Source organism: Monomorium pharaonis, chromosome 1 (genome assembly GCF_013373865.1).
Source record: "Monomorium pharaonis isolate MP-MQ-018 chromosome 1, ASM1337386v2, whole genome shotgun sequence".
Classification (NCBI taxonomy): domain Eukaryota; kingdom Metazoa; phylum Arthropoda; class Insecta; order Hymenoptera; family Formicidae; genus Monomorium; species Monomorium pharaonis.
The window spans coordinates 6,919,022-6,943,073 of record NC_050467.1 but is presented as its reverse complement, the minus strand read 5'-3'; the positions used below and the strand labels follow the sequence as shown (position 1 = coordinate 6,943,073).

The 24,052-nt window shown below is 28.2% G+C and overlaps 1 protein-coding gene across 1 annotated transcript; it reads right to left on the bottom strand.

Annotated features, from left to right (window-relative positions):
* Positions 1 to 332: 332 nt before the first annotated feature.
* On the bottom strand, positions 333 to 22,553 carry LOC105841096 (cytochrome P450 4c21). The gene is made up of 12 exons (XM_036289824.1): positions 22,205 to 22,553; positions 16,726 to 16,829; positions 14,085 to 14,175; positions 13,574 to 13,762; positions 10,462 to 10,525; positions 9,967 to 10,108; positions 8,000 to 8,063; positions 2,298 to 2,392; positions 2,144 to 2,212; positions 1,715 to 1,892; positions 767 to 946; positions 333 to 699 (listed from the first exon to the last, which is right to left on the bottom strand). Exons 1-12 carry the CDS (start codon positions 22,359 to 22,361, stop codon positions 512 to 514), a joined length of 1,521 nt encoding a protein of 506 aa, XP_036145717.1. The 5' UTR covers positions 22,362 to 22,553; the 3' UTR covers positions 333 to 511.
* Between the last annotated feature and the right edge of the window lie 1,499 nt (positions 22,554 to 24,052).

The window sequence follows — 24,052 nt, the reverse complement described above, 5'->3', positions numbered from 1 at the left end:
TTAGCTTAAACTTGATACTAAATACTATAGCATCTGTGTCCGCGATCAGCTTGCATTTTGCTGGCAAAGTTTGCATCATAACTCAACAGCAAATTGTCGTAAAAAAGCAACAAGGTTACAAGGTCTGTGCAACACAATTAACGCCAAATTGCTTTTTGACAGCAATTTGTCATCAAACTAAGTTACGCAGACGCTCGCTTTTTGATAACAATTTGGCGACAAATATATCAAGTCTTGTTCTACATTTGACGATTGCTGGCAAGATTTGTAAAGCACATGTTTGTTATGTTTCTGTTAATAATTTGTTGACAACATCTGGTATAAGATTTTTCTTTAATTTGTGTCCAATTTGGTATCATTTTGCTTACAAAATTTCTAACAAGCATTTGGATACTATTTGCTTTAAGCAAAGTTTGGCTATTTGAGACAATATTTTATTATTTATAGTATCAATAATAGAGACAGAATATTACTTGAACAAATATTGCATATTCTTTCATGTTTAACGTTTTTATATTATGTCATCAGAAAATTTTCGTTTTTCAATTTTGACCTTTAAAGGTTTAACGGGATGTAATAACGCCATATTCGTAGTTAATTTGATTTTATCTATTTCGATACTTTGTTCTACGTTAAATACGAATGTGCGAATAAGCGTTGCTAGGATAACTTTCATAAACATCATTGCATATTTGATACCTACAAATTTGCCAATTATATATAAATTAATTTTATTATGATACGTACATAAGTTAATCTCAGCTACCTATACAATTCCGTGGTCCATCACTAAAAGGAGTGAAATAATATGAGTTATAAGCCTTTATTCTTTCTGTCAGAAATCTGTCCGGGTCAAATTTTAATGGATTTGGCCATTGCTCTTTATTTCGAAACATCGTTATAAGTGGTATTACTATAGTAGTGTTCTTTGGAAAAATAGAATCTCCTGAAATGTATTTCTTTAAAAATAAATATTATAAGCTTATAAGAGAAACATAAATGTAAAATAGAAACAATAAATAATATAATTTATTTTATTATTTACGCTTGTGTATGTTTAATTTTATAGTTTGTTATTTATTATTTATCGTGTAAGTACACAGAATTAGCAAAACAATATTCTTTTAAGGACACTGATATAACTTTTTAATTATTCCTTATTAAATTCTGATAAAATTAATCGCTATTTTTTGTTAGAATTTTAAATATTGAAAACACTATGTTCAACTTTAGTATTAAACCTTTTTCTGATTTAAAAATGACACTTCCTACAGTTTTAAAATCCAATAAATCTCAAAATATATTTTGCACTAAAGAAAACAGTTTAGTTAAAGTGTTTAAAAATTTAGATATATATCTAAAAATAGTTTACTTAAACCATATAAATAATTATGAAAGATGTTCAAACTACTTGGTAGAATGTCAAAAATTTTTACAGCATTATCATCATGTTTGAGCGTTCTCCATAATTACTATATTTTAATAGTCAAATCAAATCATTTTTAGATCTGTATCTAGCTAGATTTTTAAATACTTAAACAACAAAATTATTTTTTTTATGTAAGACTTGAAATATTAATCGTTATTGATTCTTCATTATAAGTATATATCTGAATTTATATCTGTATAGTATATATATTATTCAATGTGAATAAAATATTAGTATGATAAAATTATTACTAAAATGTTTGTTTATTTATAAAAAGAAACATACCTATTCTTATATCTTTGGTTACTTCCCGGCCAATTATTGGAAAAATAGGAAATAATCTCATTGTTTCCTTAATAATTTGCTCCAAATAATGCATATGTTGTAAATCATCATATTTGACTGGAGCAGACGTTAGCGTCTTCATACCATAAATTTCCAACAATTCTTCATATACTTTCATCTTTTATAAAATTAAATAAAATAAATCTTTATCTCAATACAATACAATTAGTATGTTCTAGATTACTTATTAACTAAATTAATTTGAAATTGATTTAATCAATTGAAAAATTGACAGATTAAAAAACAAATGTTTTTTTAACATGTATTTTAACACATAAGTTAACATGTATCTTGTAAAATCATTATTTACTATGTTTTGTGTAAGTTAATTTTGGTAAACTCAATTGTATATAAAATAAATATACATACTTGTATTTCTGGGAAATTTGCTAACATGAAGACAGCAAAATTTAAGGTAATACTGATTGAATCACTGGACTAATAAAAGAAAGTGACTTTATTATCCGCTTATAGATATGTGCTTATAGATATGTATGTATGTGTTTGTGCAGAAGTAACATACCCCCATAATCAGTGTAATTACGTTATCACAAATCACTTTGTGTGACAAATTGTTTTTATGAGATGACTCAATCAGAATATCAAGAAACGTCTTATCTATATTATATAAAAAACAAAAATAAAGAATAATTAATTATTTTTTTTAATCCTGTGATGTTAAATATCCTACATATTTTTTTACATATTAAAAAATTTGTTAACACGTTTATAACAAACATTGCAATATTAAAAAGTATATCTTTTAATGTTTAATTGTAAATATTAGAAAAGATCGATTATCATACATGAGATTGATAACAAATATTTAATTCAAGCTGCGATCCATTCGATGTTATAAATGCTTTAAAGTATTTGATTGACCTATCGAAACAAAAAACTTTACTAATTAATTAAACAAAAAATTGCTTTAAAGCATTTGTAGCATTAAGGAAACAAAAGTCTTAATCAGTATTGGACAGAACATTCTCTTTTTTATTTTACAAATGAGTCAAATAGAAATATAATATTTAATTGTTGTGTAAAATAATTTGTGCCAAAAGTGCATTGTGTGTATTACAATTATTTCAAAAATTAAGTTGAAGAATAAATTTTTATCTTTTTTTATTTAAAAAAAATAATTTTTAATGTTATTCATTGTGCAATTTTCTTGTAATCTTAAATGATAACATTTTTTAAAATAACTTTTATGGTTGTTAATTAATATATTTAATAGTTGATAATTATTGTAACAAAATTTATGTGTATAATCTCTCTTATCAAAAATAATACGATGTACTGACTCAATTGGATTAGAGATAGTCAATTTTAATCTCTTTGGACCAGTACTTTTTGTCAGTCAAACAATCGTTTAAAGATTATGTTTACAAATACAATGTTTTACGTAAGTTATGTTAAGTTTCTTTATTTTTTGTGAAAAGTATACAAAAATAAAAGAGAAAAATGGAGTAAAGGTAAAAATCCACCTGATACTATTTTGAAAGCTAGAGCAACAAAAATACATACTTTATCTGTCCAAGACGTTTAAAATTTAAATTGTCGCTACAAGAAGATTCCATGTATAACAATCAAATCTAGCGTATATAGGATTAATTGCTGTACTTTCATTTTATTAAAAATTAAATAACTTTTTAGTAAATAATATAATGTATAAGATTTTCTTCTTAATCTCTAATGAATAAGTGTTTTTTAAGGTATTAGTGTGTGTGTACATATTATTTAAATACCTCTAATTTACTTTTCTTTAACCCTGCATCTGTACACTTATTTTCACTAACACGGTCTGTACACTGACCCCTTTTTGTCCTGTCCCTTTTTTTTAATTGTTAAATACATGAAAAAAATCGGAAAAAATTCTTAATTACTTTTGAGTGACTACACTTTTAATTTCAACAGTTATTTTGGTCATTTATTAAAAATTTTTTTACAATAACAATTTAAATTTTTCGAGATTGACAAGAAATGGAATTTCGTAAAAAAAATCATAACTTAATAACAAATTATTATTAAGAAAAATTCTTTTGAGGTTTTTTAGAATAAAGTATGACTTTTCAGAAAAAAATTGTTCTACAAATGGTTGCAAAAAGTATAATTATTTGCATGATTGAGAATAGGTATTTTTCGGGTAATGAGAATATAATAAAAAGATAATTTTTCACAAATATTTTTTCGTTATAAAAAATTATAATATATTATCATAAAAAACTTACAAGGGAACCTCGCGAACCCGAAAATTCTGATTTTAATGAAACTTGGCATAAATGTAGAGGGGGTGAATACATGAATTTAGAAATTAAAAGTTGGTGCTTATAAACGGTTTAAAGGGTTGAAACCACCCTTCAAAAATTTTGAGTTTTTACCTTTTCTGGATATATCTCGTAAACTAAACAAAATATTAAAAAATGTTTCATACAAAAGTTTTACAGTATAAATACCTCTATTTAACTATGTTATTTATTTAAAAAAAAATTTTTTTTTCAAAAACAAATTTTTTTTCTTTAAAAAAAATTTTTTGGGAAAAAATAAATATGATAGTTGAATAGAGGTATTCATGCCGTAAAACTTTGGTATGAAATATTTTTTAATATTTTGTTTAGTTTACGAGATATATCGAGAAAATGCAAAAATGTCTCAACTTTGAAGCGTGCTTTCACCCCTTCAAACCGTTTTTGAACCAAAATAAAACATTTCTAAATTAATGTATTTACCCCCTCTACATTTATGCCAAGTTTCATTAAAATCAGAAAATTTTCTTTGGTCTTATAAACGGTTTGAAGGAGTGAAACTACCCTTCAAAGGATGAGATATTTTTACCTTTTCTTGATATATCGTAAACTAAACAAAATATAAAAAAATGTTTTACACAAAAGTTTTACAGCATAAATACCTTCATTTAACTACGCTGTTTATTTTTCGAAAAAAAATTTTTTTTTTAATTAAGATAAATTTTCAATAAAATTGACTTTTATGTATATAGCATTTATAAAGTAATTATACTATCTTATACTACGTTTTATTTATATCATTTATGTGTATATTATATATGTTATATATTATCTACGTTATAATACTATACATTTATATTATCTGCATCCTTGTATGTATTAGTTTTTATCTAACAGTTGCGCAATATTAGTAGTCACGTTGCTTTCACACAGTGTTCATTCTCTCTGCGTCACAAATTTCACATTCAAGTTTTATATTCGTCATGTCACGGTATGTTTCGTATATGAAATCACGTATTAATAAAAGTTTGGCATCTTTATTAATGGTGTTACGCGTCATTTTCACATCAGTGTCAAGTCTAACGTGTGTTTGATCAGTACATCAGTATCACATCTAACATGTGCTTGATTTTTTTTGTTAGATTGTTTTTAATTAAGCGAAGCATAATGTTACACATAAATGTTGCGAATGTTCTTAATATGTTAATTATTTTATTTCAAATTACACATATTCCACCAACGCCTATAAATGAAAGAGAAATACAATTACGTGATGTGATAAAGGATATTATAACAAATGCAGTGAATGACTTATCATTTGATGTACACACTCATTTTGCTTTAAAATTTCAAAATTATTTGGAAGTGGATTTACCTGACATAGAATATGTAACAGATAAGGTGGAAGAATTTGTAGAAAATGATAATGTTGATTATGAATCTGATAATGAATATAATTGTGAACCAGAAGACGAAATTTTAAATAGTAGCTATAAAAGGAAAGCCGTCGAATATTGGAGAAGTGATAAAAGGCTCTCTTTTAGGAGTGCAACGTCGCTTCAGAAAGGTGAAGTCCCTACCACAATTATCATTTTAAAAAAATTCTTCCTCATCATTTGTTACATATTCTATGTCAGGTAAATCCACTTTCCAATAATTTTAAAATTCTAAAGCAGTATCAGTATGTACATCAAATGATAAGTCACATTCACTGTTATAATATCATTTGTTATAATATCCTCTATCGCATCACGTAATTGTATTTCTCTTTCATTTATAGGTGGAATATGTATAATTTAAAATAAAATAATTAACATATTAAGAACATTTGCAACATTTACGTGTAACATTATGCTTCGCTTAATTAAATAATCTAACAGAAAAATCAAGCACACGTTAGATGTGATACTGATGTACTGATCAAGCACACGTTAGACTTGATCCAGATGTGAAAATGACGCGTAACATCATTAATAAAGATATCAAACTTTAATACGTGATTTCCATTTCATATTTGATATATACCGTGATATGACAAATATAAAACTTGAATGTGAAATATGTGACGTAGACAGAATGAACTGTGTAAAAGCAACGTGACTACTCTAATATTGCGCAACTGTTAGATGAAAACTAATACATATAAGGATGCAGATAATATAAATGTAGTATTATAACATAGATAATATATAATATACATAATATACACATAGATGATATAAATAGAACGTAGTATAAGATAGTATAATTATTTTATAAATGCTATATACATAAAAGTCAATTTTATTGAAAATTTATTTTAATTTAAAAAAAATTTTTTTTTGAAAAATGAACAGCGTAGTTAAATGAAGGTATTTAAGCTGTAAAACTTATGTATAAAACATTTTTTTATATTTTGTTTAGTTTACGAGATATAGCGAGAAAAGGTAAAAATATCTCAACCTTTAAAGGATAATTTCACTCCTTCAAACCATTTATAAGACCAAACAAAAAATTTTCTAATTTTAATGAAACTTGGCATAAATGTAGAGGGAGTAAATATATTAATTTAGAAATGTTTTATTTTGGTTCAAAAACGGTTTGAAGGGGTGAAATCACACTTCAAAGTTGAGACATTTTTGCATTTTTTCGATATATCTCGTAAACTAAACAAAATATAAAAAAATGTTTCATACAAAAGTTTTACGGCATAAATACCTCTATTTAACTATGCTATTTATTTTTTTCAAAAAAAATTTTTTTAAAGAAAAAAAATTTGTTTTTAAAAAAAAATTTTTTTTTAAAAATAAATAACATAGTTAAATAGAGGTATTTATACTGTAAAACTTTTGTATGAAACATTTTTTAATACTTTGTTTAGTTTACGAGATATATCGAGAAAAGACAAAAACTCAACATTTTTGAAGGGTGGTTTCAACCCTTTAAACCGTTTATAAGCACCAACTTTTAATTTCTAAATTCATGTATTTACCCCTTCTACATTTATGCCAAGTTTCATTAAAATCAGAATTTTCGGATTCGCGAGGTTCCCTTGTTAGCTATATATAATGTAAAATGATCAAAATTTAAGTAATAATAATATTAACTATGTTTTTGTGCACAATCTAAACAGAAAATTGTGCGATAATCGTCGCAAATTGGCTTGCCACATACACCACACAAAACCACGTTTTTTTTAATTATCTGCGGACCGACATACTAAATATCTTTTTCGTTTATTCATTTTTGTATTAGGATTAAATGCCTGAGTAGAGTCATCGTCATTATAAAATTTCTCGAATTGTATGACGCAAATAGCTTCTTAATGTTTTCATTTCTAAACGACGTTGCAAATGTGGCTTTACTAAATTGAAAGCCAAGTCTTTCAAAAAGTTACGCCGATTAAAAAATAGGTTTTTTGTCGCAAATAGTATAAAATGACGAATTTATGTCAGAATAATCAAGCATGGCATAGAATATACGCAAAAGCCAGCGATTAGACGTATCCATTAATGGCCTTTAATCACAAAAGACCATTGTAATTAAATTGTCTTTATCGACTAAAAAAAGCAAATTATGCTTGTAACTCAAGTAAAAACATGATAAAAATAACAAAATAATTAAGAAAAATACAAAAATTAAATTTTTCTTACTGTCACGAAATACTAACACGGTCTTTTTGTACACTAGATTTTTTGGAAATACTTGAAAAGTTTACATTCTGCCGTTTTAATAACAAGTACCGGATCGAAGCGTCCTTTTGGGTATGAGTACTTACTTTTACTAAGTTTTTTTAGGGAGGGGACCCAAGCCTATCATCAGTTTTGTGCCTACACAAGTGAAAAATTTCGCTTGTTTCCTTTTGGGGTCAATGTACAGACGGGGGATAAAAATATTACTATTCTAAAACTGTGACAGCCTATGTTTTCCCTAAATCAATATATTATACAAATATTACAATATTATAAAATATGGACTTCATACATAATGCACATATACTTACGGCTTGTATCAGCTTCCATCTCGACAGGATGTTGTTTTAATTCATGTTGATGTTGCTCTATTAACTGAAAATGTAACAAAAACAAAATGTAAATAAAATAAAGCATTAAAACCGGGTTCCACAATTTATTTAAAAAATTTAAATTATTAAACTAGTTTAAAGAAAATATTGTATTCCACAACGACATTAAAATTTCAATTAATGTCGATTTCTTGCGATCAAAGTTAAACGTCGAATTTTGAACGTTTAATAACTTTTAACGAAGTTTAATACTATTTGAAAAGTTACCATTTAACTTTTTAGTATTGTTAGTGCAGTATCGCGATTTATTGAATGTGCCAAATTATAACTGGATAGTAATACATATATAAAAAAAAATATTTTTTTCTTTTCTAAAATAATTAAAATTTCTTTAGTAGTCAACAAACTGGCCAATTTATTATTTCTCTAATAGCACAACGTTTTGACTTTAGTTCAGGTCCTTATCAAGTGCGAATTTCGAAAGATTCAAATTTTCAGGAATTTGCACTTGATAAGGACCTGAACTAAGGTCGAAACGTTGTGCTATTAGAGGAATAATAAATTGGCCAGTTCGTTGACTACTAAAGAAATTTTAATTATTTTTGAATCTTAACTAGTGACTACAAAAGGACCTTACTATTTTGATTTTTCTTTTCTATTGAATTAATATGCTTTACGTGTCTACAACAACGTAAATATTTTTAATATGTGTATATTAAATTTAATTAACATTTAACAAAACATTACGGGTCATTACTAAAGAAAATACCGTTATAATGAGTCATTGCGAGTGTAAAGTATCGTCAGTGTAACGTATCAATAACAAAAGTTTGTAGCATGAAATATATATATCTTTGATTACATAGCACACAAAAAAAGTGGTTGGTCCAGTAGACCAAACTAGTCAATCCTTATGTATTTTGATCCACTGAATCCGAATCCAAGGTCAGAATTGCTGAATTGCTAATTTTTTTTCTAACCTCAAAAAAAAAAACATTTTGTAAAAGCAGTTTGGATCACAAATGTATAATCCAGAGTATGCAAGTTCTGGAGTGTGGATTTTCTATGCTATTCATTCACAGCTCAGACTTGTCATACGTATTGGATTTTCCCTGGGTAATGTGGTTACTCAAGCTTGCACACTCCGGATTATACATTTGTGACCCAAACTGCTTTTACAAGGGTTTTTTTTTGAGGTTAGAACAAAATAAACCAATTCAGCAATTCTGACCTTGAATTCGGATTCAGCGGGTCAAAATACATAAGGATTGACTAGTCTGGTCCGTCGGACCAATCACTTTTTTTTGTATGTGCCTGTGTCATAATAATCGACGTTCTCACTGACAATGAGTGACCTGTTCTTGAGCAAGCCACCGACAGAAATCCCGAACGTGTCTCGAGACCAGAGGCACAACGGTAATGACATCCGAAAAACTTTTTTGCGTATTTCAACATAATAATGTTTCCGACTTACTTCTTTAAATTATTTCAAATCTTCTTTAAACATGTAATGTCCCGATATCCCGGGGTGGAATCGTTATTAAATTCCTATATGATATTTTTCCAACAAGACCGGGATTCTGTATATGACTACCAATTGTTGTCGATTTGATAAATGTTGAAATGTTATAAAGAAAACTGTTTCGAAAATCGACAACTTTCCGAAAAAGAGATGTGTGAAAGATGACTTTCCACGTACATGTAACAAAATAGATATTTATGCAACTAGTACGGTAAATCAGCTAATTGCCCGTAAGTACGGGATATGCCTTCCGCTCGTGTGTACACCTGCACGGGCATATATGTACAATATTTTCTGCTACCTGTGCGTTGAAATATTGGTCCTTTTATGTGACGTGACACGTGAGAAAAGAATTTTTGACACGTGAGAGAAGAACCATTTTTCATGTACTGGTAGAAATAATATATTTAATACTCGTATATACCTTATTAGTGAGAAAATTTAATGTCTTCGAAAGATCTTGCTGTTTGCGTCCCAAAGGAGTGAAATGAAACATAATATTATTAAACAAAAGGACATTTAGCGCCAATGGTAAATTTGTTCTATAATTTATACTTTTTTTAAGTCTGAAACAAACTTCTTTAAATTAAAATTTTATATTTAAAGCCTATGAGTATGGGCGCGCGCGCGCGTGTATGTGTGTGTGTGTGTGGGGGGGGGGGGAGAGAGATGAGAATGGTAAAATTGTCTAAATTAGAATTAAATTCAGTAGCTTAAAGCTATAAAGAAATATACAATTTTTATTTGCCATTTCAAGTGCCAATATATTAGCACATTGTAAATATCTTTTTTTGATAACTTGAAAGAATAAAAAGTAACAAAAAGATTTTTATTAAAAGTTTTAAAATTTTTTAATAGAAATATCTTTATAGTGTATATGTATACTAGTTGCAAAAATTTAGAATTAAAAATTATATACCTCATAAGTACTTTGAAATGTTGATCTTTAAGATCTGTTTCAACTTTACTGCCCACGAAAACATCTGTACATATGAAAAGAAAACATGTTAGTTGAAACATTAATTTATACCTACTCAGTTATTTAATTATATTAATTATAATTATATATGAACTAAAATTATAATATAAAATTTTAAAAGAGAATATTTTAATGTCAAATACATAAATATTATCTGTACTCGATCATTTTATTATTTTTATGGTTTGTTTTAATAAACGATAGAGGAGAAATTCGGATTATAGCACTACCCTTTCATATTTTGTACAATTTGTTAATATTTAGTATTTTAAATCGAACACTTAATAATTACATTTGTCAGTGTGTTATTCAATCGAGTCTATACTCAAAGTTGAAATATTCATTACTTAAAACGTTATATATAATAATAAAATTAATATTTAATCTATAAATGTAAAACGTAAAAATAAAAATATGATTGTTTATTTGAGCTGCGGATCTTATATAATGCTGAATAATAATCTTTTTATGAGTTTAATATTTTTTATATAAACTGCTCATATAAACTGAGCACTAACATTTTTGTGTTGTCTTGAAATAAAATTATTAGATTTATACTAAGATAGAAATAGAGCTGTTTTAACAATTTTGAATATTCTAAGATTCTAAAGAATTTAAAGTTAATGTTATAAATATAATTTTTTTAATCATTACTTCTAAATTTATGTATTGTAACATCTTTAAAAAATTGATGCCTAAAATATATTTCTGCATAATTGTAGAATTAGTGAGACTTTCTGCACAATTGTTGCTGACTTATATGTCAGAAATTATTTTTGTAATTATTGTAGGAACCAGCAACAAATTGTAGAATTATTAGTTAAACATCCTTAAATTCAGAAAGATTTCACAAAGAAACATGCACATTAGTTTAATATTATTTGTGACTAAATTGACAAAAAATATATTTATTACGACATACATCTGCAGAAATCGACTATTCAGTTATTTCTCGAAACTGTTTGAATTCGACCGACACTCTCACCTTTTTTCGGTTACATGGTATCACGTATCGGCATATCACAATGTTTATTTCAGTTCGCTCTTTTAAACGAGTGATATCGTGATTCTGATTGTGATACGTTTGCTTCAAAGTATTTTTCTCCTTTTTTTTTTTAAAGCTCGCAAGCTTATAATTTAATCTTTCTGATTCTATTTAGTTTAGCTTTTTCTAGCTTTCCTGATAGTAAAAGTTTTGTAAAATTGTATGACAAAATATTGTAAAAAAATTATAATTCATCATTATGAGGACATATTTAAGAAAATAGATGTAGAAATATTAACCTTTTTTGAAATATTGATGAATAGTTGCACATTTAATTTTGAAATGGTTTTTCGGCATAACAATAGCGATATGGCGAATTATTCTAACAGCATATTTGCAAAATTAAGTTCAAAAATAAATTGTGCAATAATTGAGAAGAATATTTTAATTGTAACATGTTTAAAATGTTTTGAAATACAATTGTGCACGAAAGATTCAAATTATTCCACAATTATTCTTAAATTATAATGCACAAATATTGAATGTGTAATATTTTATGTTTCAATATTTGTGCATTATAATGTAGGAATAATTTAAGAATTTCTGGCCGCTATTACTACCAATGAAATATTTAATTCTCCGACAAATGCAATTAATCTATTAGATAATGAAGTGTCCCTTTTTAAATGTCTATTGAATAAACAATATTTGTTAAATTTGTTGTAATATCTTTTGATATTAATTTTGAATTAAATATTGAAGATTAAATGCTGTAAATATTGCACATTATTGTTGCATTATTGCTACATTATATTGTGAAAATATTGAAAATTATAATGTAATAATTTTAAATGTTAAAATAATTGCAAAATATTAATGTTTTAAATTATATTTATCTAATTTCTAACAAATATTATTTAAGAATTATATTCTGACAAAACTGTTGCGTTAGAGCGAATCATCTTAACACAATCTTTGATGCCATTTATATTGTGCAATGCTTGCCATTATTGTACAATCTTCCTATCAGGATTAATATCTGCACTCTCGTGGCACACTATAGATGTAGCATACAATAGATGTGCACAAACTAGGATTTCTTTACGTGCTTGGTGTCTTGCATTGCAATCATTGAATAAAAAATATCAGGAAAAAGCATGGCAATACGAGTGAGTTTGGACTGGTTCAGTTATTAGGTTTGGTAAAAAATATTAAATTCATAAAAAGATTAGCTATTATTTTTGAAATCAAGCACTTTAAGTGCTACACCTAAGAACCAGTGATTAAAAACAGATTAAAAACTGAACCACTCTTCATTACTGTACCGCAGTCATAAGTTCCTTCTTTATTCAATGATTGCAACTATCTGCAATGAACTATTACAAAGATATTTAATTTGCACAGCCTTGTATCTTGTAGTCTTTCTATGCCTAATTGTGTTATTAAAAAACGCAATATAAACTTTATATTGTATAATACATGTATAATAAATAAACTTTTATTTGTAAGTTAAAGTTGCTTTAAATTAATTATTGTACAATAACTGGTACAGCATCTAATTAAAAAATATTTATAATAAATTTAAATTTTTTAAATATTGTAATAATTACGCAATTAAAAATTTATTTCTCAATACAATATCGTAATAATTAGGCAAAATTTCTTTCACAACTGTCTCAATATCTACAACTTTTAATTGCAAAATCCATATTTGGCAAAACATACGTTTTGCAAAATCACTTTGTAACAGTTATTGCAAAATTGAAATAAATAGAAAGACGCAATTGTGCATTTATTGCAACATTTTTTTTATCTGGATAACAATTGTTTCTTTCAAAAACTATAAGAACTATAAAAACAGCAAATATAAAAGAGAGATTGACTGATTGATTATAATATATTTAACCGGAGGGTATAATCCTGTACGGCTCCCAAGGATAACATATACATATAATATATACATGAGCGAGAGAGAGAGAGAGAGAGAGAGAGAGAGAGAGAGAAAATGATTTTAATAAACAAATTTTTGTAATATGTAGTTATTTAAGACAAATTACTTATCCTTACCATATGCACTCTTAAAAACACACATTTGTATATGATCATGACAGATAATCTCGTTTCCATTTATTCCAACTTTTTCTAACTCATTCACCAATATTAAAGATCGTTCTACGAATGTATCAAAACATTTTCGCAAAATGTTCGGATTAAAGCATGAAACTATTATTCTTCGACTTCCAGTCCATACAGATTCTGAAGCAAAAATTATTTCTATATTATACAAATATGATAAGTAAAAAGAAAATAACTAATTATATTGATAAATAAGCATTAATATACGAAAAATTGTTTTAAGAGATTTGTTACATTGTTGTTAAATGCAAGTATTGTACAAATATTGTACAAATTAGTAAAGTATTAGTAAGACAACTAGAAAACAGGTAGTTTAACATAAATTAATTAATAAATAAATAAACAAAAACAAAAACAGTTCTCATTTTTACATTTTTATATAAATTTAATATTTGTTAAGCCAACTAATTTTAAATATTTTATCCTTCTAAATATACTTCACCAGGAGCTGTTCCTAATCCTATGCCTAACAACGGGTCTAAAATATTGTAGAAGAAACCTCTCTCTAAGCAATGTTGGCTTCGTAAAACAGTCTGTAACATTATATATGTACAATTAATAGTTTTGTTACATATTTTTATGCAAATGGTTATGTTGGATAATTGATACATTTGTTATACAATAACTTCGCATAATTAAAATAAAATACAAAAAAAATGGAAATATACATATATAAACACGCATATGTGTATGTACAGTATTGGTTAAAATTTCGGAATGCTTGAAAGTAAGTGCAAAATGTCAAAATATTTATTGAAAATATAAATTTATAAATTTAATAAAAAAAAAGGTAAAATTTAAAAAAGTGCAAAATTGAGAATGTTGACCGAATAGTAAGGTCAATTTTTGTTACTAAATTGCGTAGATGCAGATTGATTCATGAATTTTTAATATTTAGTTTTGTATTTTGAAGTTTGAAATAACAAATAACTTTTTTCTATTTAATTTAACTCGAGGAAGTAACGCGATTATTACCAAACACACTGTATGCACACGCACGCGTGCGCACGCAAAGTTGTATATATTAAGTAGATATTTAATTAATATATATTAGGTGTGAATCAGTTTTGAGGATTTTTTTACAAAAAAGATATATTTATCTATTATCCATCCATCCACTCCACTTTGTAAAAAGAAGATGTTATTGATATTGTTGTCTCTTTTCCGCGATGCTAATTAACTGTCTCCCTATTTTGTTGTCAAGTGCGTTGTAACTTGCTTTACTTCGTATCATTTTCAGCTGTCAAACTTTCACTTTGTGTCATTTCCAGCTGTCAAACTATCAATTTTGATAGTTACAATTATTTTTAAATGTTAAAAAACAAAAAGTTAAATAGCGCGCGCGAAGCGCGCGTCTTTTGTGTTTAATTATACAAAAATGGTAACAATTACATTAATCACAATATTTTCCTTTATTTTCTACGACTTTTTCCCATTTATCTAACAAGGGATATATACCGCGATTTTTTAGCTATTCCGTACACAGTTACCGATAGTAGTCGTTGCGCATATTTTTTCATATATTAAAATACGTGCGCAACTTACCGAACCGACAATTATCGATGTACGGAATGGCGGTCTTGAGCCTTCTTTGTCACTGACATCGAAATCACTACTCATAAAGCGCCTGAATCAGTATTCACAGGTTTTACTTAATGGAGAAGATTCTCCGTAAGTTTTGACAAGCTTTCTATGACTATCCGCGGCTGTTTTTTTTCTTGCGAAAGAAGTAAAGTAACACGTGCTAAAAATGTTTTTTTAAAAACTCCATTTTGCGACTTATAAAACACTAACTTTTAACGCGTCTTCTTTGTCTAACTGATTTGAAAATAAACATGAAGATAAGAGTTTTAACATGTGAAACTTATAAATTATCAAATAAGACTACAGGAACAAAAATCACTAGATTGATTAAAGTACCGCAATTGTTTGCCATTTTGAGTCCACATAAACATACACATATACAAAGTATAAAAGGTGGTATTACAATTGCACTTTATGTGTAATTAAAATAATATAAAAGTGTACACGTGTACATACACTTTCTGCCATTTTGAGTCCACAATGAAGATCATACATATTGCGGTACTTTATCAACTCAGAGAGCAAAATATCTCCAAAATTTCTGCAGAACTGATAAACGTTTTTGAAAATATTGGTAAATTATTGGTCTAAGTATATCCACAAAATAGAGCAATTTTAGATCAATTACAAGCTGAATATAAAATTGTCAATTATTGCTCAATTCCACATCAATCAAATAAAATATTTTTAACCTAAAATCTTAAAATTAATTGTAACTCCATAATAGCTTAATGTCCGTAATTTAATCCAATATTAAAATGTCAATTCTGTATTAATTACAGAATATTTGAATAGAGAAACATTATTTATATACATATATATATATATATATGCTTCTATAATTAAATTTTTAAGGTGTTTTGCAAAAAAATTATTATACGCTTTTTATAAAATTTATTAATACGACGTTTATTTGAATTTTTTTCACACTGCAAATAATAATGTAATTTTATGTATACTATTCTTTTTACACGAATGTACACTTTTTCATGCTGTTATTTCTTGTCACGGAGACACTTGAATTGAATATGTTTCAAGGGAAGCTTTCCATTTACTTGACTTGTGTCGACACTTATGTGGAGAAACAATTTTTTAATAAAAAGGTTTAGAAATGATTTAGAAATGACCATTTAACGAGTATAATTGGTGTATATTTGAGAAAAAAGTGACTTTATGTTTTAAAGCAAAATTTGTTCGAGATATGTCCTCTTATAGGGTCAATAATTGATCATTGATATTATTTAGATTTTAGATCCTATTTATTGATGAATAACTAAGAATTAGTATGGTGTTTTACTTTTCTTAAGGTATTTGATTAAAAATTGATCAATTACGTTGTTCTCCACATCATGGAGTGAACGTGGAATTACCGTTTCTTCACGATTTGTTATCTGGAAATCTAGTGACTTTAACTAGAACCTATCAGTAAAGCCTTCTCTTGAAAAACCCTCACAATTAATTCACCCACCTAATATAATAAAAGTAAATTATTTATTTACTTTTACTTGATTTGGTTCGTATACTGCAATGACTGGGTACATTGAGAACAGATGAAACGGGGATGAATAATGCTCCACAAGTATATTTATAATGTCCAAAAGATCTAAAAAATTTTAAAATATATTTTCATAATATTATTTGTTTATGAGAGAGAGACAGAGAGAGAAAGAGAGAGAGAGAGAGAGAGAGAGAGAGAGAGAGAGAGATAAAGAGATGTGATTAAGTGCTTTCTAATTGTAAGATTCTAGATGCGCTATTAAGATTGTAACGGTTCACCTTTCCCGATCGCCTCGGACAGGCTCGCCGGATCCCAGGATTCGGGAGAAGGGGGGAAACCAACTTGCGTAGACCGATATCAGATTAACAGTCCTTTATTACGATGCTTATCCTATCTTACATAGTCTTTAGGCTACCTTATGTGCTACTTATTCTATGCGTGTATATACAATAATGTACAGCTTAACCTAATGTCGTCGGCTCGGACGGGAGCGCGCTAGTGCGCAGCACCTTGAACGCGGTCGCGAACCGTGTTCGCCGGCAAGAACCGGGCGGGCAGGGCGGCCAAGTAACCGGCCCCGTGGAGGATGCTAGGGATGGCCGAATGCCGGCAAGAACCGGGCAGCAGAACGGCCAGGTGGCCTGCTCCGTCGGCGGATACAAGGAGAGCCGAATGCCGGCAAGAACCGGGCAGCAGAACGGCCAGGTGGCCTGCTCCGTCGGCGGATACAAGGAGAGCCGAATGCCGGCAAGAACCGGGCGGCAGAACGGCCAGGTGGCCTGCTCCGTCGGCGGATACAAGGATGGCCAAATGCCGGCGAGAACCAGGCGGCAGAACGGCCAGGTGGCCTGCTCTGTTGGCACAATGAGGATAGCCGAATGCCGGCAAGAACCGGGCGGCAGAACGGCCAGGTGGCCTGCTCCGTCGGTGGACACAAGGATAGTCGAATGCCGGCGAGAACCGGGCGTCAGAGTGGTCCGGAGACCTACTCAGTCGACAGAACGGGACTGGTGCTCGATCCCGATCGAGCTCGGCTTTTATACCCGTCGGAGCGATCCCCACGCGCTCCCAGCAGCGTGGTGGGATCGGTTCCCGACGGGGGATACTAGACTTTCGGGAGGGGCGTCCGTAGACGCCGAGTCCCGTGGTGGGGCGGATGGTCGGCCCGGGACTTAGTGACGAATTGTCACAAGATTATTTCAAAAAATGCATGTTGCTAATATAATACGTTTTCTATTACTTCATCACATAAAGTTTAATTTCTACCGAATTTTATTAATGCGTAAACTATACACAATTGGATATAGTCCTTTAAGGGGATACTAAACTGCTCTGTTTTATCACTAATTTTTCGGACACCAAAATCTTTTTATTAATTGCATGGAATTGAAAATCCTTCTCTAAATTAAAAGTACAGATAGTAACGCGGTGCGCTGCGATCAATTTCATACGAAAAACGAAAAAAAGTTGGAAAATTATAGTTTTGTTATTGACTTAGCTTAGTCGACTCGTGAAAACATTTGCTGCGTATAAAAGTTTTAGACTTTGTACGTATAAAATAAACATGAAGCGCACTTGGCATTTCAGCAAAGAACAATACTGTGCTTTTAGAATGAGCCTAGGAACTTTAGAAAAAAAGTTTTCCGTGTTTAAGGGAATCCTATCTGTTTTATCGACAGAATTGTACAATTTGTTCCAAAATCCTTCTCTACAATTAAAGTATAGATGATAACAGTGTGCGGAATACATAAACGTTAATTCTAGAGATGGATTTCTAAATCTATAAAAGAAATACATACAAAATTTTGTTAATGACGTGCCTAAATGACAATCTACATTATTGACCTCGATCAACCAAGTTTGACGAGCAGTTTAGCATTCCCTTAAAGCGATGCTGGACTGCTTCTCAAACTTGATCGAGGTCGATAATGTAGAGTCATTCATGCACATCATTAATGAGATTTCGTATATATCTCTTTTATAAATTTGGAAATTCTTTTTCAGAATGAAAGTACACATATTAATATCCATCTGTGAATTGGACTTTATATCAAGGACAAAAAAATTTTTTTTATTACTCTATTTATCGACTTTTTACGCGTATATAACCTAAATTTTTGTTTCATAAATTCGTCTCAATTAGGCACTACAATCTAATTTTCGAAACTCGACACTGTTTGTTCTCGTCGTCTACTAATCTGTGAATACGAATTTCGTAGGTACAAACTGTAGATCTTTTATATTAAGCAAACATTGTTATGATGTGACAGCAAATTAACAATTTTTTCACGTTTTTGGAGGAAATTCCACTCCACAGACTGATAGCAATGCGTATTCTTTTATTCTGGAGAAGGATTTCCAAATCTATAAAAGAAATAAAAAGATATTGTTAAACAAAAATTACTATCTTTTTATTGGTAAAACAGACAACTCCAGCCCCCTTAAGAGGATGCTAAACTTCCCATCAAACTTGATTGAGGTCGATAATGCAGAGTCATTATTTATCCTTGTTCATAAAAAAATTTGCTGGACTGCCTTTCAAACTTGATCGAGGTCGATAATGTAGAGTCATTTCTTTTATAGATTTAGAAATTCTTTTCCAGAATTAAAATACATATATTAATATTAATCTGTAAATTAAACTAGTGCTCTGTTTCTATCCTCGGACCGCCTCGGACCGATTTCTCACACATATATACGAAATTTTCTCTGAAGCTTTTTTCTTACACCAAAGCTTCTAGCTCATTTCTGCAAACATTTTATTATTCTTTCATGTAATAAGATTAGTGCGTACTAGTTATTTGTACGTATAGAGTCTTTGAAACTTATGTGTTACAGATGAAAGATACGAGGCAACTGCACAAAAATATAATTTTCTAACTTTTTTTGTTTTTTACATAATATTATAGATAGGCACTATTTGTTATTGTCTATACTTTAATTCTGGAGAAGGATTTTTAATTCTATGAAATTAGTAAAAAAATAGGCCTAATTAAAAATAATAACGTTTAATCGGTAAAACAGACGACTCCAGCATCCCCTTAAGGAACACTTTGAGATTTGGGCAAGAATATAATGTATTTATAGAAATGATATATGGAGTCTTACAAAACGTATTTGTAAGTTTTTTTGATAAGGAATTATGTTTTATGTGTGCATATAATAGAATGTAAATAAATAAGTATGGGGAAAGAAAAAATTTGGATAAATTACATAAAGTTAGATGAAAGGATTATTACAAGAATATATCCGATGAAATAGTGTGTTTGAAGAAAATTAAAGAAAGGAACAGATACGTCGTTTTTATATGTTTAATTACCTAAAATATTATTTTACAATGTTACTCAACAAATTGATTAAATCGATCTAACTCATTAGATAATCTTATTATATTATGCCGTAAGAAAAAGTCTAAGACAATTTAATTAAACCCGGAAACGCAATGAGGATGTCAAGATATTAGTCCTTTGTTTTTTATTTAAAAAATTTTTTGTTTAATTTCATAATCTTAAAAATTGTTTTTTTTAATTTTAACTTTTCTTTAGTTGTTTTTACATTCTGAATAATTAAAAACTCACGTTGTTACGTTGTACGGTTCAAGTTAATTTATTTTCAATCTGTGACATAATCAGAAGTGTCCACATTTTTCAGAAAAATGTATTACATCGGCAATGCTGGTTAGATAGTGTTGTATACGGTATATATGCACAGTAAAAAATTTTGTGTTTTCTTGTTAAAAAATGTCCTGGTTAAAACTTTTATGTTAAAATTTAACATATTTGCTTGTTACTTTAACATATTGCTGTTGTGTTAATTTAAGTAAAGTGTCAAATTACTAGAATAACTAAAAAAAAGTGTAAAAGTAACACAATGTGCACATACTTTTAATTTTACACCATAAATATGTTCTTTATTATTAATGATAGGATTTAGCTGTTAAAATTGACAGAAAAAAATGTTGAATTTACTCTACCCTGAGATGGCGCATTTCTCGTGAAAAAGATTCACCTATTAGATGAATAAAAGGGAGTCGCCAAGAACTGAGAACCAAGTATGATTGCATTCACGTATATTATAATATTGGACTGATTCCAATAATATACACACAAAGTTTTTATCGATGATCCTGGAACGATCTATATATGCAATTGTAAACATTTTTTTCAGCATTTCTAGAATAATTATTATTTAACATATACAATAATTAATATATATAACGTGTTATATAACGTTAAATTAATATATATAACGTGTTAAAATAATATTATAATTGTGTTAAAATAACATATATAATATGTTATTGTTACACGTTATACACGTTACATTAACATTATTATAATGTTAAAGTAACATATTACATGTGTTATTTTGACATAATTTTCTCATTAAATTGTTACATAAAAATTATGTTAAATTATAAAATTTACATTTATTTTTATGTTATATACTATATAACATAATATTTATGTTGCTATTTAACAAATGCTTAATATATTAAATTAACAGAAAAATTTCTCGCGCGCGCGTGTGTTGCGTGTGCGTGCGTGTGTGTGTGTGTGTGTGTGTGCGCGCGCGCGCGCGCGTGAGAGAGCTTCGAGCAAAAGGCGGAAGCGATTGATGTAAGCGGTGTGATTGTCAGCGCGGCGATTTTGCAGAAAACAAAGGTTGCCGAAAAGTCTTGCGTGTGCGTATGCGTATGAAGAAGAGTTGAAGAGTTTCTATGTGTGTGTGCGGCGGCGTCGCGCATCGAGTAGAAGTCGCGACGTTCGTTGGCGACGCGGCGTCGGCGGTGTGCGAAAGGAAAGCGCGGCGGACAAAATGTTTTTTCCAAAAAGGAAATCGGCGGCCGCGAGGTAAAAGAATTGGCCGAGGATATAAGGAGAGGACCGGAGACAGGAGCATGATGTAATAAGAAAGATGAACCAACATCACGTATGCGCAGTAGTCGACCAATAAGAATTGGGTCCAAATGTTCGAAAGAAGAAGATTATTTGCGCGGTGCATTTGGACCCAAATTTCATTGGCTCCGCTCATCGTGCCGCCATCGCTATATGCGCAATGGTACACCTTTCTTATTACATCATGGACCGGAGAGCAAGGAGCAGAATCGTCCGAGAGCTCGTCGAGTGCGCGTCGTGTCCCGTGCTGTATCGCAATCGCAATATCTCACAATATTAAATTTAATTTTTTCAGTGTTTCAGGCACGTATTATATAATTTTTTTAAACGAATTCCGATTGAAATTATTTAATTATTTCTTAATTTTCTGTTGTATTTCTACTAGGGAAAACAAAATAATTCCGATTAAAATTTATAATACACATATCCTGATATAATTATACATAATAAAGTTAAAAAAAATTAAGCATTTTAAGCACTTAATAAAGAAATATTTGTTTTAATTTAGTGATAAACATAATTTTGTAAAATAATAACGAAAACAATGAAGTTAAGCATATTTTAATATTATTTTTTTTTTACCATGAGTACTTCCATAAAAAATATATTTAAATATTTTCTTTCGACCTCGTAGTTTGATCCATGATTTTCCGGAATAGTATATTTTACAGCAAAACTTCCAAATAAAATAACTTAACAGAACGCTTGTTAAAACACTTAATATATTAGTTTCATACATTGTTATATTAATAATAATAACGTCACAATACTACAACGATTTTATATTAATGCTACTATCCGAATGCAGTCCTCCCTGACATGTTGTAACGCTTTTATTATGTTTTCCCCACTCAAATAATTGGCGCATTTATAAGTTGGTAGATAAATTCCATTCTCCTTAAAAAAAAATCTATTTAAAATTTTTTTTAAGTTACTTAAAGTATTTTAAAGTATTATGAAATAGTACATTAACAGTTATACATATAAACTTAAGATATTTTAAACTTATCCTTCTCAGTAAGATTTTAAGATTATTTGTTTACTCAAAACTTTAAGTAATCTGAACATATACCCCGTAAAAAAAATGTTTATATAGATTTAATACAGATTAACATAAATTTTATTAAAATTAAATAAAATAATAAGATTTTAATAAGAACTCGATTTTTAATTAAAATTTTATAAATATTTAATTTTGATTATGTATACATCTATATTAAGTATTATAACCTTATTAAATGTCTTTATAAGGATTAAACAAAATAAAAATTTATATTAAACTACATTCTTATTAACTTTTTATAAATTCTTAAGTTCTTATTAAAATTTTATTAGTATCTTATTTAATTTTAATAAAATTTATATTAAATCTATATAAAATTTTTTGTCACGGGATTTTTAAATTTACTTTTGTTAAGATAATATTTAAAATTTAATTCAATGACTTAAATGCTTGTTCAAGTAGCATTCGCTATTAGAAAAATTTCAGTAATATATTTCAAGAAACAAGTTTATTATTATATTATGATTTTAATAGTTAATTTAATGAGTGGTACTTTATTTATCATAAAGTTTAAAAAATAATTAGACATAAAAAGTTTCTTTAATCTAGCTCTTTCTATGTTGTTTAAAAGAGGTACGGTCAACAAACACAAATTAAGCCTTAAAATATCCATCTTCAGCCTGCAAGTAATAAAATTAAAATATAAAACCTAAAGATGATAAAGTTTAATGAAGTTATCTTATGTGTTTATTTTATATCTTTGATTATATATTTCTTTGGTGTAAAATAGAATGTTTTATTATAATATTTATAATTATAATAATAATGATAAGTTTTTACTTAGCAAGATATTTGTGATCATTAATTGTAATAGGAGAAAATTTTATATCAAAATTTATTATGTCCGTCAAAGTATATAATTGCAGACTATAAAGAAATCATAAAAATTTTTAATATGTCTTTTTATTTAAAACATAACATAATAAAATATACTTAAAATTTTGTTCAACATCACAAGTTTACTATCAGTAATTAGTAATATTTCTCTAAGGAAGATTTTCCTAAAAAAAGATTTTCCTTTTTTAAAATAAATTTATCATGTTATAAAATTAAGCTTCAAAAAACTAATATAATATTATTGAGATCTTTATTTGCATTCATACAAATAAAATAATTAAAGTTTTGATTTAGATTTTTGTATATCAAATATAGTCGTATTTAATAACTGGGATTCAAGGGAATCACAGTAATTATAAATTACATTTTATTGATACTATTAATTTAATATTTACGAGAATTTTTTATTAATTCAAATTGCAATTTTTTCAGGATTGAAGTATTCTTTTGGCATTAAGTATTAATAATTAAAAAAAAATTTTTTTATTGAATAGAATAAGATATATTTATCAAATTAGTCATATATAATA